The sequence below is a fragment of the Desmodus rotundus genome, chromosome 6, assembly GCF_022682495.2.
Source record: "Desmodus rotundus isolate HL8 chromosome 6, HLdesRot8A.1, whole genome shotgun sequence".
In the NCBI taxonomy this organism is placed as follows: Eukaryota; Metazoa; Chordata; class Mammalia; order Chiroptera; family Phyllostomidae; genus Desmodus; species Desmodus rotundus.
This window is the reverse complement of record NC_071392.1, coordinates 35,735,029-35,753,023: the sequence shown is the minus strand read 5'-3', so window position 1 is coordinate 35,753,023 and position 17,995 is coordinate 35,735,029. Positions and strand designations below refer to the sequence as shown.

Here is a 17,995-nt window from a genome sequence, read left to right as displayed (position 1 = left end):
CTCACTCCCACCAGTCCCTGAGTTCTTCACCAGCTCTCTTACCTTATGAATCTGCACGGACCCTATAAGCATTGGAACTTGGGACTTTTGTTCTGGAAATTCCAGAATGAGATTTTAAATTTCCCGGAGAGAAATTATGTGGCTCAGATAGAATCAGCAGCATTAGAAAAGTACCCAATAATTTAAAGGCAACTACAAGGAATTTGGGTATCAAACAGTCAGCAGGGTTTATAACTCAATACTTTGCCACCCATTGTGAGTTATAAATAAATATAAAGCATGATTCCAATCTTCAAAGATCATATATCCCAGCTGGGAAAAATATAACGAGCATGAAAGAACTCAAGATTAACGCAGAAGAGTTTATAATTAAATTGGTGATACAATCTCTTAAATGCCTACAGGTTGCAAAGAAAAACTGCATCAGTAAGAACCTGGTCTTTCCAGGAATACTCCTTGAAGAGGTGGGATTTGACCCTGTACCTTGGTGAGCAAGTGCATTTGCAGTGGTTGGAGAACATAGGGCATGCAGGGAATAGTCTTGAGGCGAGAGAGAAATGGACCGAGCAGAACAAAGTGATATTGGCCATACTCAAGTGGAAAATGGGTTAGCGGGATCTAGTGAGAAACTAATGAGAACTGGCAACTTGGTCAGATTGTACCAGGCAGAGGAATTCATTTACATAGTCTTTAAGGGCTTTGAGTTTTTGCATTTTAAAATTTTTCTTGTTTTCCTTTGGTTGGTTGTTTGCTCAAGCAGAAAGTGACAAGATATGAAGGTTAAGAGGAAAAGAAAGGGACAAAACTTTCCTGATCAACTCTGAGATCTTACTCTGCTAGATGCTTTGCATACGTGAGCTAGTCACTGATCCTCATTAGCACCCTGGAAAGCAAATTTTATTATCCACTGAGAAGATGAGTGAACAAACTCAGAGGATAATGAATTTCCCAGGTGGCACAGGAAAGGAAATAGTAGGACATGTTTTTCAGACCCAAATGCATGCCTTTCACATTACACCACAAGCTTGATATGGAAGCTGGATTTAGAAGAGCAGAGCCTGGAATGGCCAGACCTGATTGAAGCTATTACAGGCATTCAAGACAAAGCAAGCAAGAACTTGGGTGAAAATCTGAAAATTCAAGGGATCTTCCGGAACTATCCAGGCCATCTCCTTCTGTAATACAACAAAACCATCCCAGAGAGTGTAAGAATCAAACTGAGTCATCACGGATCGAATACATAGTTTAAATGGTGTAAATAAAAACAAGGCCATGTTTGGCTGGAAGTTACCCATAAAGGAATTACTTAATAGTAACTGCTGACTGTTTTGTTCATTCATGCCTTCCAAATATATTTGAGCACTTATTGTGGGCCTTGAAGATATGAACTATCAACACAGACAAGTTCTCCTCTTTTATTACTTAAAAGACTGTAAGTGTTGGGAAGGGAGGGGAGGAAGAGGCGGAGAGTAAATAATGAATGAATAAAAAATGCAGGTTAAGTCATGCAGGGGTAAGTGCTATGAGGGAAGGACGGGGAGGCTTTGCTACTGTAGAGCTCTGCCAACTTTAATGTGCATATAATTTACCTGGGGATCTTGACTCAGTAAAAGTGGAGGGGGCCCAAGAGTCTGGATTTCTAGCAAGCTCTCAGGCGATGGAGCTGCCGCTAAACAAAGGACTGCCCTTTGGGTATCAAGATGCCGAACTGTTACTGGGCTTGGGACAGCTGAAACACTTTACCTACAGTCGGCAGGGATTTCAGAAGTGATTCCAGAATTTTGACAAGGTCCAAATACTGATTTTCCCATGTTGACTACTTTAAAAATATATTGAATCTCAAATTCTTTTTTTATAAAAGTGAAGGGATTAAGCAAAAATAATAACAATAATAACTCCTAGACACAGACAACAGTATGGTGATTACCAGAGGGACAGGTGGTTAGGGGGAGGTGGAAGAAGGTGAAGAGGGATTAATGGTGATGGAAGGAGACGACTTGGGGTAGTGAGCACACAATACGGCGCACAGGCGATGTGTCAGAATGTTATAGGATTGCACACCTGAAATCTATAAAATTTTATTAACCAATGTCACCCCAAAAATTCAATAAAAAAGAACAAATAAGTAGTGCCTATTTCATAATACTCCACGAAAGAATGGGAGAGAGCCAGGCATGGGAATTCTATGTGCTAGACAGAAGAAATAGCAAGTACAAACACTTCTGGGCAAAAAATGTCTTAGAAAATAAAGGTGTATATGGCCACAGTTTAATGAACAAATAGAAGAGTGATTTTATATGAGAAGTAGGCAGGGGAGCTAAATCATGTTGGACTTTATGGGCTATTGCAAAAGCACAGATTTTATTCTATATGAAAAAAGAAACCATTGAAAGATTTTAAGCAGGGGAGTTTGATAATCTCACATGTGATGATCCATATTTTAGAAAAAAGAAATGAAGCTCCTAAAGACAGAGTCTATATGACAGGAAGCAAAGGCAGCAGCGGGGAGACTGGTTAGGTGGCTGTACTCCAGTCAGAGCTGACGGTAGTAGGATGTTAACAGTAGAGAGGGATCCTGCCAAGAGATGTGAAGGATTTTATCCCATCCTGCAATCTAACAAGTTATCCTGCCACAGTTTCAGGGATGCCGATAGAAGACTGGAGGCTCCTGATTCATAGACAAAGGACTCTATTACTCACAGCCGTCACTGTAACCAAAGGGTCAGCAGTTTTGTAGCTTCCCCAAGTCCCAAGTGCTACCAGACAATGCAAGAGGGCTAGGTGACGCCTGCATAGGCAGTGATCGGAACACGATCAGTGTTACTCAGTTTTCTTTTTGCCTTAAATTAAATATGTCACAGACCAGCACAGTCACTGAGCCTGTCCTCAGTGAAAATGTTGGTCCTGTGTTCATCTTGGGTTTCTGACATGAAGTTTAATTTTTTAATATTGCAATAAAATATTTGTCATTACAGAGTTTTTGGTGCCCCTGTAAATCTTCATTTCAAGCAAGTGCCTCACTTGCCTCATTCTAGCCTCAGCCCTGCCTTCCCCCTAACAGGTCTGGGTTGGGTGGTGACTTGGCTGTCACAGAGCAAAAAAATTGGGAGTTCTTCCCTCCCCAAAGTCTCCCAGCGTACTGGGTCCAGTGCGTACAGACTTCAGCCACCCTGGGGAATGGAGAGACCTTGGTCCTACCCTTAAGCATCTTTCTCCTCAAAGCAGCTGAAATCAGGGTGGAGAGTGAGGAGGAATTGGGCAGTATGGGCGTGAGGGTAGTCCTGTGCCAGTAAGCGAGGCACACGGGCTTTCAGTTTAAGCAGCACCTACTCATGGCTCAGCCGCAGGAAGGTCTGCTGCTTCTGAGCACCAGAATCCCTAACATGGATAGGGAGATCATCATCACTGTCACTATTCATTTCAATTTTGAGGACACCTTGACTCAGTGGCCAGAGCCAGATGCCTTCTGCCTGGGCACATGCTCTGTGCCCTTCAGCAGACTTGGGCTTGACTTGCACAGCAGCAACTTTTTAAAGGAGCCCATCTTAATCCAGGGCATTTGCTATCTCATCATGATAACATCTCTTAAGGGCTTGCCCGGTGTTAAGGAAGGGCCAGGGAAGTTTTCCAGTGGGGCAGCTGATTGCAAGGGTTTATCTAGATTCCTCTGCACCAGTTTCCCATTCTTTAGTGCACCGCCTTTGTCAGCATTTCAAACCTAATCCAGGTCAGTAAGAGCCCAAATACTAGTCAGTTTCTCAATGTATTTTTCTCAATGTGTTTTTCTGTCTCAGAGAAATCTCACAGAGAGCACCAAAACTCCTTTTTCGCAGCCAGGTTCTGCTGCAAAAAACTGAGACCTTGTCATCTTGCAATGGATCTAAATTTGGCATGAGAGACCTCAGCAGGGGATGAGCCTGAAGAGAGCTCAGCTGTTGTCATTCTGCCTTAATAAGCATTATGCACCCTGCCCCCTCATCTCCCAAGGGGAACCAGCCGAAGTTCAAATAATTCACCTGGTTTCTGCCTCCTCTGAAGGTCCCTCTTTTGATGCTCAGTGTAGGTGCATGTCTCTGCAACTGTTGTGTGAAAGGAAGCACAACTTTCTGCCTACCTAGGAAAACTTTCAGTGCTAGTCGTTAAATTGGGCAGACCTAAATTAGACCGGGGAGGAAATTCACCCTAGTCTACTCCCACCCCCGGAGGAGAGTGAACAAAAACACAGCAGCTCTATCGGAAACCACCTTCTGTTTCTCAGCCCATGCTCCCCCCCACCGCCAAATCCTCCTCATTAACAGGCTATAGAGTGGATCACTATTTATTGCTTGGTTGGCTGTTCAACTTGGTCAACATGTTTGCTACTGATTTCCATTCTGGTGCTGGGGGTAGAGCAATGAATGAAAATGCTCACAACCATGGTAGGCCTATGAGTTCTTGTGTTCTTAGGTAACATACAGTCCTACTATCATTTCCAGCAGGACATTTAAATGCCCAATCCTATGTAGTTATCAAAGCCATATATTAACTTACCATTAAATATCATTTTCTCCTGAGGTCTGGTCTGCCTCTGGCTGAGAGCCTGTAGTGGTTGGCTCCTCCTTTCTCCTGCTCACCCTCCCCAATCTACCAGTTGCTATTTCCCTCTCAGCCCTGGTTAAAGAGGAATAAGGAAGTGGTAGGACTGTTCTTATGTGGCTGGCTAGCTTTATGATCTCTAAGGCCACGGTGGTTAAAGACACAGCCTCAGAATACCTGGAAGGTGGATAAAAGGTGCTTTCATGTGATCTTTAGATGTTTCCCATCATCCTCTTTCTCCTGCAGATCGTTGAGTGAGTTGGCTGGCAATTAATTCTGTAGTCTGCATTCCATCTTGTGGCCCCAGACTCAGCCCCAGCACACCAGCTGTGTACATGGCCTCCAATTTCTCCCTGTGAAGAGTTCCAGGCTCCTCCTTGTGAGCCTGGGCCTACCCATGGTGGATGTTTATAGTGTGGCTCAAGTTCTTGGTCACAAATACCATTCACATATGCTTTGCTTTGGTAAATTCTTACAGTGAAGGGGCAAGTCCCTGTGCTCTGCTCCTAAGGTAATTAGCTTTTCTCACCTTCTAGATTTCTATGACAGGAATCAGGCCCCAAGCCAGAGAGCATCCTTCTCCTGCAGAAGAACTTCAAACCTTCTGTGAATGGCCAGAAATCTAAATTCTAAATCCTCCCTAGCATTTACATGATGAGCTAGGCACCACCCAGCCCCAACTCCCCTGCCAATGGTTCGGAGTGTATTGGGCACACAGCACAGCTTTATTCAATAGAGTTCCCTCAGAAAAGCCTCTTCTCCTCTGTCCTTGTAAAGTCTTGTAGAAACGTTTCCGAAGAGGTTTCCTTGAAAGTTTGTACATTTGAACTTATTTCACGCTCACTCTGATATCTGTCATCTCTCATATTGGCTCCACAGCCAAAACCGAGGCAGGAAGAACGCAGTTCTACTATCATGTTATACATATATGTAAAAACAAATCATGCCAGGAATCGGGCTTACTGTGAATAATACAGGTATGATTTATCAAGGCGTTTACATCATGGATGGTAGAGTCTCTTCTGAGAAGTTGACAAAAGAGAAAAGAGCTTGCAACCTACAGCCAAGATGGAGGGCACTGGGCTGAGTAAGGGAGACAAATGCTTTAAAATACTAAGGATGTTTTGAGCATTTAAAGCAGGGGTATCAAACTCATTTGCACCGGGGGCCACATCAGCCTCATTGTTGCCTCAAAGGGCCAAATGTAATTTTAGGACTGTATAAATGTAACTACTCCTTAATAGTTAAGTGAGAGCTCAGCGCTGCCACCGGGTAGAAACAAGGTGCCAGGCTGGATAAAATAAGGTGGAGGGCCGGATTCAGCCTGCGGGCCTTGTGTTTGCCACCTGTGCTTTAAAGTAAAACTAGCCCTGGCCGTTGAGGCTCAGTTGGTTGGAATGTCTTCCCACAACAGAAAGGTTTTCGGGTTCGATTTCCAGTTAGGGCACATAACAAAGTTGCGTGTTCCATCCCCCATCCAGGTGAGAAGAATCCCCATCTGGTGCATGCAGAAGGCAATCAGTCAGTGTTTCTCTCCTGCATCAGTGTTTCTTTCTCTCCCTTCCTTTCTCTCTCTAGAAAGCAATGAAAAAATGTCCTAGGGTGAGGGGGGAAAAGTACATAGATAGATAGATAGATAGATAGATAGATAGACAGCAAAACTAGAGTCTGCAGAATTATGCTACAAGTGTAAACTGAATTTTTTCTCTATCAAAAGCAGAATGAAGCCTTCTAAAGTTATGTGGCTTCTCCAGTTCACGGTTCAGTCTTCAGCTTTCCTTGATTAAAGAAGAAAGTTGGACACTTAAAGTTATAAGGAATTATGTTTTCTGGTAATAGCATTGTCTGGGGAAAAAAGAAAAAAAAATCTAAAATTACTCTAGGGTTTACCATAGCTACTCTGAGTGGAAACTTATCAAAGAAATCATTAATTTCCATTTTTCAGCACTGAAAGTGATAAAATATGTAGAATCCAATTTGGGATTTTTCAAGAAAAAAAATCCTGTGAGAGCTGAAGCCAGGACTAATGATGAAATCAGAGGTGAAGAGTAGCAGCAAGGGAACGAAAAGCAGAGATGGTGAAATCTAGTTCTGAGGTGTACTTTCAGGGGAAGCAAAGAGAAAGAGAGTGAAAGTTTTGTCAGGGCTAGAGAACAAGGAACATTAAACAGTGAGTTCCTGATGTACCAAATTCCAGAGAGCTGCCAATGAAATAATTAAAAGAACAGGTGCCCCAGAAGAAAGTTGATAGTGCCCCCCAATATTGACTAGGAAAACCAGGTGCTAATAGAGTTCCCAGAGTTCCCAGCATGAGAGTTAGGAAAATATAAAAGGCCCAAATTTGTTCCTAATATAGTGAACCTCAAACAAGCCAAACTGACTGATACCATCAGCAATACGATCAGTTCATCATTGAAGATTGGCATTTTACTATTCAAGGTTCTGAATTCACTGATTGTGTTGATGTCTCTTTAAAAAAAAATCCTCACCCAAGGGTATGCTTATTGATTTTAAACAGAGAGGAGGGGAGAGAGAGAGAGAAAAAAAAAACATCAGTTGGTTGCCTCCAGTACATTTCCAGACTGGGGATTGAACCCACAACCAAGGTGAGTGTCCTGACCAGGAATTGAACCTACAGCCTTGTGGTGTACAGGATGATGCTCCAACCAACTGAGCCACCCAGCCAGGGCTGCAGAAATATCTTCATACAAATATAAAGAAAAAAACAAACAAAACATGAAAATCAATGTGAAGTCTTGGCAAGCATTCAGGAGCACCCACCCTAAATAGTGTTTGCTTACAAACCCTAAGCAACATTTCCACAAACATCTCAAACTTGGAAGATCCAATATAATTACGTGGTTTGTTTATAATAAGAACGGAACTGTGGGTGATTTGGGGTTTTTTAATTTGGTCTTTTTTTCAGTGCTCTCGTTAGTTGGCCTCCTGATAGAATTGACAGCCAGACACTTAACTAGGCAACTTATTCTTGCAGGTGCAGACGACAACCATGTGTATATCCGTTAGCCTAAGCGGCTTTGTGGTCCTGGGCTGTCTGTTCGCACCCAAGGTGCACATCGTCCTGTTCCAACCCCAGAAGAATGTGGTTACTCACAGACTGCACCTCAACAGGTTCAGTGTCAGCGGAAGTGGGACCACCTATTCTCAGTGTAAGTATGGAACTTGGCCCTGACCCCTTCACACGTACCATTGTGGTAGGGAGCAGGCTGGGAGGGGAAGGAGCGGACATAGGGAGGAACAGACCACACCACGCTCATCCCCGTGAACAATCTCAATTTAATTTAAATAAGCACTGGTTCAACCACTATGCGCCAGGTACTGTGCCACGTGCTGGGGATACAGAGATGAGCAGAAGAGGGAAAGGTCCTGCTTGGCAGTACACACACTCCAGCAGGGGAGACAGACATTAAATATGTAACAGCGAGGAGGGTTTGGGGGCACGTTGTAGAGTCAGAGTCTGCTTTCCAGTCCTGGCTCTGCAGTCAGCTCAATAGGTAACCTTGCGCATGTTACTTTATTGTTCCCTGCCTCAGTTTACTCACTGTACCAGAGAGATGGACTAGATTGGGCTCTGTAAAGTATGTTCTGTGTCACATAAATGCTGAAGTTGCTTCATGGAAAATTAAAAGAAGGAGATAGATAATCAAATAAGATGAAAAAATGCTAAGTTCTAAATACCCCCTGGAAGTTCAAAGCACCTCTTTTAACCTGAGCCTGTTAAGTTTCGAGAATCTCTACGTCAAATAAACCTTTGTAACCTTGTTATTGGCAGAGTCTCTTAAAAGTATCTGATAATAGTTAAACCCACTAACATCCCAGGGACCGCACCTTGGAAAATGCTGTGATAGATTTTCCTCTATTTCAATGCCACAATGTTTTTTCAGCTGAGAACCAGCTGAGAAGGCCCTTTGAACTGAAGGCTTACCAGGATAACTCCCCCAAATTCTCTCTCCGACTGGCCTGCAATATCCGAAACACTAGCCTTAGAAAAGTATTTGTTTAATTCTTCAGCATCCTCTAAAGCACAACTGTCCCTAAAAGGGACAACCTTTTAAGCCATCTTTCAGCTCATCTGTGATACGAAGTAGGAGGAATTCACTGACAGAAGGATGAGGGGTAGGGAGAGTGGAGCCAGGGGAGGAGGAAGGACTGGAGTGACAGAGACAAATGACTACTTCACAATTTTGCCTCAAGTCAATTAGAAAGGATACTTCAAAATAGCTCAGCATCACAGAGTGAGCAATCACATTAGTGCCCCAGTTTCTCTGACAAAGTATAAAATTGAAGAGGGCAGCCCTTCCCCCAGCAAACAAAGGAAAGACTGATGGCTGGTACGTGTTCAGTGATGCACCGGATACACCGGTCCTTGGCTGAAAGCTGCTATAGGGACGTTACTGTGTTTTCAACTTAATTTCCAGGTATCACATGGTTGAGTATGAGAATATGGTAAAACTTGTGATTTTCCTTGGGTCCTCGAGAAACCTACTTATTTCTTAAGCAAACAAGTATCTTTTCTAGAGGCCCAGCTCTAACAGCTAGCTAGTCCAAACAAGAAAGAAATGGCAATTACTAACAATAACAACAACACCTAACAGGAACTAGCATTTACTGAATGTTTTCTATGTGCGGCGCTTTGTGTTACATACTTCGTATATGTGTGTGCCTACTGCATCTCATTTTAAGCTCACAATTCTTCAAGATAAAGAAATCTACCCAGAGTCACACATATTGAACGTGGTCGAACCGGAATTTAAAGTCAATTTTTCTGATTTCAAAGCCCGTGCACCAAACCACTATATCATGCTACCTCACCCAGAATGCGAGCTGGGGAAATTCCCATGAGGCTTGGTACCTGGTAAGCTTTACAGGGAAGGTTACCCGAGCCTGAGCAGCAGATTCACCCCTGGTAAAATAAAAATCTTGCTGATAGCTCAGAGCTCTTGGTTGTCCCTGGAACAGTTTAGCAAAGTCTGTAAGCCTTCCACAGACATGGTTCAAAACATCATACCTCCAAACCTCAGTGATTTGGAAATGGTGACATTTTTTAATACATGTACAGGAATTAATAAATTCTGGAGGTATAACAAGGACGCTTTACCCCAACCAAGCCTCTCTTCACCGTTTCAGAAATATTCATTTACACAAAAACAGTGTACTTTGAGTACAATGGACCTGTTTAAGCTTTACTCAGTATACTAATCTTCTAACACTCTAATTGATACTCCAAGGTAGGCATCTACCCAGCCCATTTTATAACTGTTTTGCTTACTCAGTAAAATTTTAAATAATTTTTATTTAAAAAGTCTAAATTTAGACCTCATTTTTTCAGCAGCTTTTGTCTAATTAATCCAAATTAGTGAAGTGTTATTAAAGTAACAAAGGGAAGTATTTATGTGATATCTCTAGACATTTCAAAGTGCCTAGGTAACAAATACATTTATCTCTTATTTATAGTTTTATATCTTTAATTCAAAACAGTTTTATATGTGTGGGCTCATTTTGTGCCCTGAGTACTAGATATCACACGTTCCATTTTATAGGTGAGAAAATAGAGAAGTTACATTCAAAGATATAAAATGATTCAAGAGTTGACACTGGCTTTCCACAATTGTGATTGATATGCTCTCCTTTTAATAAATTGGAAGTATTGTCATAAAATTCATTCACTAAGTGCTGGGGTACCTTCGACATACCAGAATTTTCTAAGCACCTGTGCACAACAGTGGTGAACGGGACAGAATCGCTGCTTCTGTGAAGCTTAGCGTCTAGAGCGTGATTTTCACCCTGTAGGATATAACCCATTCATGGGTCATGAAACTTACTCAGTATTTTTGACCAGCATTTTATAGAAGAAAATAGATAAAACATCTTAGAGTACACTATATGTGAGAAGGGTAAGTAGTATCTCATGACACTTGCTCCAGAGTTCGCATACGCGTTCCAGGTCCAGTGGAAACGTCCACCGCTGTGGACTGCAGTCAGAGGAGAGTGGAAGCCACGCTCTCTGAGGTCCAGGTCTATGCATGAACACATTACTGGCCAACTGTGGCAAAAGCTTAAGCAACTGTTTAAAAGCGCAGTACCTGTTTCATCCATTCTATATTCAGCTCACTGTATATTCATTTCCCTCCTAAATTCTGTGAAGTATGTTGTTTTATAAATCAAGAAAAATCCTTCAACCACTCTGAATTCATTAGGGAAAGCATATGTTTTACATAACATATGTTCTTCCAGCAAGTATTATGTGGGTGTTTTATTGTATTACTGTTACCAATATTACTGCTGATTTTGATGATCTCCCTCCAGAGGTAAAAATGAACTCCCCTTCCCCACTCACTCAACAGCAATCTATTCTCAAGAGCAAACATCCCCTAAATTTAGTGGCTTATAACAACCACCTTTTTATTATCTCTCATGACTCTGTGGGTCAGGAATTCAGGCAGGACCAGGCTGGGCAGTTCACGTGCCCATGAGGCCTTGACTGGCATCCTTCTGCAGTACCAGCTGAGACTGAACTGATCTGGTGGGTCCCCAGAGCTTCCACTCCACATTTGACACTTCAGTGGGGAAGCGCCTCACCACATGGGATCGCAGAGAGTATGACGGAGCCTGTCCAGATGTAAGGGGACCCCATCTCTCAAAGAATCTGTGGCCACAGATTCTCCAAACCCTAAATTAATCAGTACTACACTCTTACCTGGGATTACAGCAACTTGACACTCTTAATCCTCTGTAATGCCAACAAGTCACCTGGACTGGAAGGGCAGCCACACAAATTCCCAGTTAATTCTCTGGCAGGAAAGCAGTGGATGGACCATGTCACCCTGGAGCCCCGGTGAGCTCTCTGACAGCCCCTCCAGTAGGTGACAGCAGAAAGAGTGTTGGTGTTGCATTTTTAAAGCTGAGCTGTAGCTCCAAAAAGATGGAAATCATGACCAAACTCAGAGGCAGCCATGGAGGAATGAACATGTTTAAAGATATCTTGGAAAACTCACCCTTTGAGAAACATTTACATACCGCAGTGTGCAAAAAATGAACAATTACATTTAGGTCTTATTAACCATATAAAGTGAGAGCCAGAATAATAAATATAAAAGAGACATGAACTTTTCTCCATTAAGTGTACACTTAGGCCAATAACTCCCAATATTTATGTACAAAAAATAAAAAATAAAAACCTTTTTGGCGCTGACCAGTGTGGTTCAGTTGGTTGGGCACCACCCTGCAAAGCGAAAGGCCATGAGTTCAATACCTGGTCAGGGCACATGCCTGGGTTGTGGGTTTGGTCCCTGGATGGGGCACATGCGAGAAGCAATCAAACCATGTTTCTCTCTCACATCAGTGTTTCTCTCTCTTTCTCCCTCCCTTCCCCTCTCTCTAAAAAATAAATAAAATTTAAAAGAAAACTGTTTGAAGTAGAGATTCTCAAACCCCACCCATAACTATTCTGATTCATGTAGTCTGGGGCAAAAGAAATATGGTTTGTAACACATACCCCTGCTGGTTCAATGGAAGTGATCCAAGGAGTAGATTTGGAGAACCTCAGTCTAAACCATCCTGTCTACTTTCTCCACTGGTATCAGTGCAGAGCAGGGAGGGCCTCTTCAGTGACCCTCAGAGAGGATGCAGGCCCAGGGCTCAGAGAGGATGAGGTATTTTGACTTGCATCTTTTGCTTCATAATGCCAGTGGCCACATCTCTATGCAGTTATTTCCCCAGCTCCCTCCAGAACCCTCCAGACAAGGTATTTATGGCACAGAAGGGGATGTGGCACCTGGCCGCTCAGAAAATATTTATTGAAACTGGGAATGCTCCTTCCAATAGCAGTATAACTCAGACAAAAAAGTCCTAAACTCAGGCTTGTAATACTGCTCTCACACCCACACACATAAGCAAACATTCTTTGTATCTGGATGTGAAAGAAAAGAGGTCATTCTTTATTTTGTTCAGCTTTAGAAGCAAAGGGGCCTCCCAGAGCCGTTTCCCACAGACAAGCAACCAAGAAGGGATGCTGTGAATGTAAGTAGAACCACATTCATTTGGAAGGTAAAAGCTGGATGTGCATGTGAAGTTATGCCTAAAACCCTCATGGGACCCATGCAGGTCAGAATGCTGCTGTCACTGGTATGGGTTTGTATAAGCAGAGACTGGGGAGAGGGCGGTGAGAAATGGAGTGTGCCCAATGGTCTTCGGAGCTACCATGTCCACGGGCTTTCTGCCACGGGGACGTGCGATTCTCTTGCTCATAGCGATCAATGAGATACAGGCACGTCATTACCAATGAGATCAGCCAGGAGGCTTCTGCTGTAACGATGCCCAGATTCGGGTCCTCAAGGAGCCACAGGCACATGGAGATTGATTTGCTCTGCCAAAACCTTGTGCAGGAAGTCACTTGTCTAGGTGGTAATGTGTGAACTGCTCGATTAATAGAATCAGTCTTTATTACAAAGGATTTTCACCTTATAAAAAAATCAGTAGTAGAAAAAGGTCAAGGGAACAGTCTTTGAGAGGCGCAGTACACTTTTCCAGAGAGCTACAGCATCAGAGAGCGAGCACCTGAGGACAGACTTCGCACTTATCAATGGTCAGGCCCTGGAAGACACCCCAATTAGGAGAGGGCAAGCCATTTTTCGAGCCCAAATTTCTTCTTCTCTACAGCGCCAGTCCAGAAAAACAGCATAATAGGCCTGCACTTTACAGTTCAGGGAGCCTCAGAATGGCACTGTGTGCTCCCTGGCCAGGCAGATGAGCAAGTTATTTGGCAACACGGGCCGAATGACTGATGGTCAGTCAGGCATAGGTATGTTACAAACATAAATTCTCACTGGCCAGTGCAGATGGAGCCTGGAGCATTCACACGTTAAGCCATCTGCTTCCAGACTGAATATACCTCGATGATCCAAATCTGAAAAATGTCAACCCATTTCCCCTGTGGAAATGAACGTCCACAGTGTTCCTGGGAATCTCCTTCCATTAGCTTTCATTCCCTTCCCCATTGAGGGAGGAAGAACAGAGAGCTACAGGTAACCCTGCATATATTAACGAAGCAATGTTCAATACCTCTCCTTTATTCCATTTAACATTTCCACTGTATATGTCTCATGCTGTTCCTTTGTAACTTTTAAATCACTTTCTCTTTACCTCTAATATTTTGCTGATTTTCCCCAAGCAACTATAACCCACCTTCCTTACGAACAGTGACAACAGAGCCTAGAGCTGGAAGAAAGGCTATCGACCATTGATTCTAATAACCATGCTTCCAGATGAGAAAAACGGGGCCCTATCTACTAAATGCTTTAAGGAATTTGATAACTGAAGCCATAAATAAAACTCTCAAAAGCTGCTATGTGGCTCCTCTGGCCCCTCTGGATTTTCTGCCTCAGCTCAGTTACAAAATTCATGGCAGAAACTATTCTGACAATGAAAATCTTAGCATCTACGAATCCAATGACTTTTTTTAAATTCCCTTCAGTGCTATACATGACGGCAGCTTGTTCTGCCAGCATGGGTGCAGACTTGTATTCCTCTCAGAAAGCCCATGCCAGGGAGTTCAACGATATACATCATGTCCATCTGCTCCCCCAGTGGTACCTCCCCCGGGCTGCACACAGAGGTAGGGTATTCCAGAGGGGCTACCCACACAGTTTCTCACAAAACATGATTTGATAAAGACAAAAGAATATTGTTAATGGTGACCAGCTAAATGTTTATATCAAAGATGGTTCTCCCACTTAAATAGTTCTTTAAAAGCAAGTACCACTTTCTCAAGTTAAATGACATTGTACAGTTTCCCCTTCTGTCCCACACATCTGAATGTAACATAAACTCAATAGCTCAAAGGGGGTTCCTAAGCCAGAGTTCAGTATCATAGGAGAGACATCTATAGTCATATGCATTACATCGTAACCCCAAATGTATCAATGCCTTTGGGAACATGGTCCCATGGTCAGAACCATGAAGATTTGTTAGTTAAAAAGGAATTATGTGTATAAACAAGCACTCCCCATACACTGACTTCAGATGATCAGCATCTTCAAGCACCTGTGTCTGATGTCAATTTATGCTACACCATTTCTCCTTTCTACTCTCTTTTCATTTCATTTAAGTGAAATTCTCTGAATAACATCCAAAAATGGAGATATCTGTGTGCTTACACCACAAAATCGCTATCATATGAAAAACATTTTTAAAGATGTCTTCCCTCCCTGAGTAAACTCAGAGGCTGTAGGAGTGGGATCCTTAACAAGTAAATGTGATCAAATTGATGGGTAATTCACTCATTCATTGAAGACACTCTTGGGTCTAGGCCCTAAGGATGTGGCATTGAACAAAACAAACAAACAGGCGCTCCTGGTGTGTACATTATAATTAGGTGAGGTGGGGCACAGTCAGACAAACCACTAATATTTATTGTATCCGGTGTCGATAAGTGACATGAAGAAATTAACGTGAGGCATAGACAAATTAGGTGTGCTGGGAGTAGAGCGAGTTACCTTATTTTCTAGAGTGGCCAGGGGAGTACTCTCTGATCAGGTGACACCTGAGCAAAGACATGAAGGAAATGCAAAAAGGGGGTCATGTCCTTATCTGGGGGGAAGACATTCCAGGCAGAGGGAACAGAAAATGTAAAGGTCTAAGGTGGGAAGCACATCACAGAGGCAAATGTGGCTCAAGGGACAGGAATAAGGGCAAAAGTGAGAAGAGATGAGGACGGAGAGGGGGCGGACCAGGCAGGACTTTGGAGGTCATTATAAGGACTTTGACCTTCCTATGAAAATAACTAAAAACATTCAGAGGTTTCATCAGAGGTGTGCCATGAGCTGAATTAAAGCACCATTTTTATGATTTTAGCTGTGGGGTCAGAATATAAGACAAGGAGCAAGCAGCCAGAGACGCCATGCAGGAAGCTACGCCATACTCCAGCTGCTGGTGGCTTAATTCAGGGTGGGAGCAACAAAAGCTAATAAAGTGTTTCAGAGGCTGTCCATAATTTGACAGTGAAGCTAACAAGATTAGCTCCACTAGATGGAAGAACAAATGTCTGACATTATTTTGTTAGAGTTTAACGCTTTTGGCTTCGGACTCCGATCTCTAGACATAGTAGCACATACAACTTATATTAGGTGTCTGAACCTCAGGGTGAGTCTCTGGTCCTTGCCTGAAAACACATCTGGATAGGAAAGAGGAAGAACCAGAGATGCTGGACAACTAAGAGGAGACAGTAAGAATGCAAAATAAGTAGAATAATACAAAAATGATTGAGTCCTTTCAATTACAAATGACTTATATCCAGCGTAGGTTTGCAATTCTTGATGCGGGGGGGAGGACAGAATAAAGGAACAGGACTGGAAAGGAAGCATGACTGTGTGAAGTGGCAGCAATGGATTGAGGGATTTAATGGAAGACCAGCGGAATTTCTGTTGAAGAGGTAATTAAGTCACATCATGGGTCATAGAGAAGGTACATGCCACATTCCCCCTTTCCATGAATCTTGTCTTACAAGAAATAAATCACTGAATGGAGAGGTCTTTGCATTTAACTTCCAGCTCCACATTTCGGTCCATAGATTTTTATCCAACATCATAAAGAATGTGATTTTTCTCCTGAATCTACTTTCAACAGTTTAAGATCAGACCCTGAGAATCTAGCCCATGTTTGTTAACAATGGATACTGTCTTCCACTGTGAAAGCTCTGACATAGTGAGGCTACCAAACCCGGGACTGGTAGAGTCATCATCTGCCCAGACAACATAAATTAATCAGCAGATGAACTTCCTCTGGCTTGGGACCAAGGGGCACTAACACAAGTAAAATTAAGGTGATGAATAAGAAAACAGGTTCACTAATGAAGCAGGAAGACAAAGCAATGAGTAGCTGGTAGAAATTAGATTCTGTGACCATAGCATCTAAACAAGCTGACATACTGGGAAAAATTATTTGGGGTCACTTGGAACAAGGAAATGGAATAGATAGGAATAAACTGGAATGTCTGTCTGTTTAAATGTTTGTTTCCTTCTTTTCCAAGGCTGATATTTTACATAGTTATAGTAGCACACTGATTTTCAGGAACCAAGTCTCAGCCACTAAATTGATTAACACACTTAGCATCCATAAGAATCTATTAAATAAATATGTTTAGCGTTGACTGATGGTCGAGTTCCCTGAAAAAAATTAGGCCATTTTCTCCAAAGCCTTGCCAGCCCAAGCATTACTGGTGGGAGAGAAATGGATTTCACAGTGCCAGACAAAGCTGCCATAGATCTCCAATGCTTCACCTACTTTGTGAAGCAAAATATGCTTTTGGATGGGTGGGAGTTGCCCTTTGTGATCAATGGTGAAACTTACTAGGTCTTTTTCAACTACCTTCAGTTTTCACTTTGAATAACAAAAAGCACCACCTTAGCCTAGAGTAACTAACAGCTCCTCCTCACCCCCACTCCCAGAAAAGCCAAAAATAAGCCTGCAGCCTCTTATTTTTGACAGAAAGAATGATTATAGAATCAGCTTAACTGTACTTTTAAAAAATGGGCTAAACTTACAGCATTAAAAAATCTCATGAGAATTTTGCAGAATAATAGCGAAAGCTCATCATGAACACACATGACAATGAAAGGACGTTGCTCTTACGCATATATTACCACCTTGGGGAATAACAAATAGGCTAATATGGGAGACGTATGTGAAATGTTTATGAAAGGCAAAGTAATTGAGATACTAAACTCACAAAACAGTAATTTCCTCCACTATATTCAGCAGCATGTACAAAAATAAGAATTTTTTTACATAATAAAATAAAATGCACTGGCAAAAGCTACCAATGAAATAGCAGAAGAGAAGCAGGAAAATACAAGCCATAGTCCCCTTCAATACCCTAAAAAGTTCTCAGGGAAGAAACAACCACAGGAAGAGTCTTGGGGTGTCTTTGCTGTCGTTACTTGTAAGAAGACCTTGAATTTACACTGTTTTCCTCTCAGAGTTTAGACATTCTGGCATGGGGTGTTCCCTTTAATGTGTCTAGGAAGCAGGTAGATGATTCAAAGTTATTTGGTGAACCCCCATAATGTCCATGGGACGTCTAGTAGGTTAATTGAAACTCTAAGTTGACAATTTTCTATGAAACTGTCTTTGTAGCCCCTGTACTTCTTAGCTACCTAGTCAAAATATACCCAATTTTAAGATAGTAGAATGCAGTGAGCAGGCAAATCCTGAGCAAGTTCCACAGTGGTATGGGGAACAGCATAGTAGGTTTCTGGTACAACCTTTAAAAATGCAGGTAGAGAGGGGTATGAGACTGGTCCAAGGTAGACAGAGAGGGGCGTAGTTTACCAGTCCCTAGTTCTCCTAGACCTGCCCGCACGACTCACCGTTCTTCTTCAATCTCTGAAAATGAAAACCCTGC

At 42.5% G+C, this 17,995-nt stretch overlaps 1 protein-coding gene across 1 annotated transcript in view; it reads left to right on the top strand.

Annotated features, from left to right (window-relative positions):
• The window catches only part of GRM3 (glutamate metabotropic receptor 3), an 86,328-nt gene that overhangs the window by 64,973 nt on the left and 3,360 nt on the right, over positions 1-17,995 (top strand). Inside the window, exons 4-5 of the mRNA XM_045192741.2 lie at positions 7,571-7,745; positions 12,547-12,615. Of these exons, the coding sequence (XP_045048676.1) occupies positions 7,571-7,745; positions 12,547-12,615 (244 nt within the window). The remainder of the gene's footprint in view (positions 1-7,570; positions 7,746-12,546; positions 12,616-17,995) is intronic.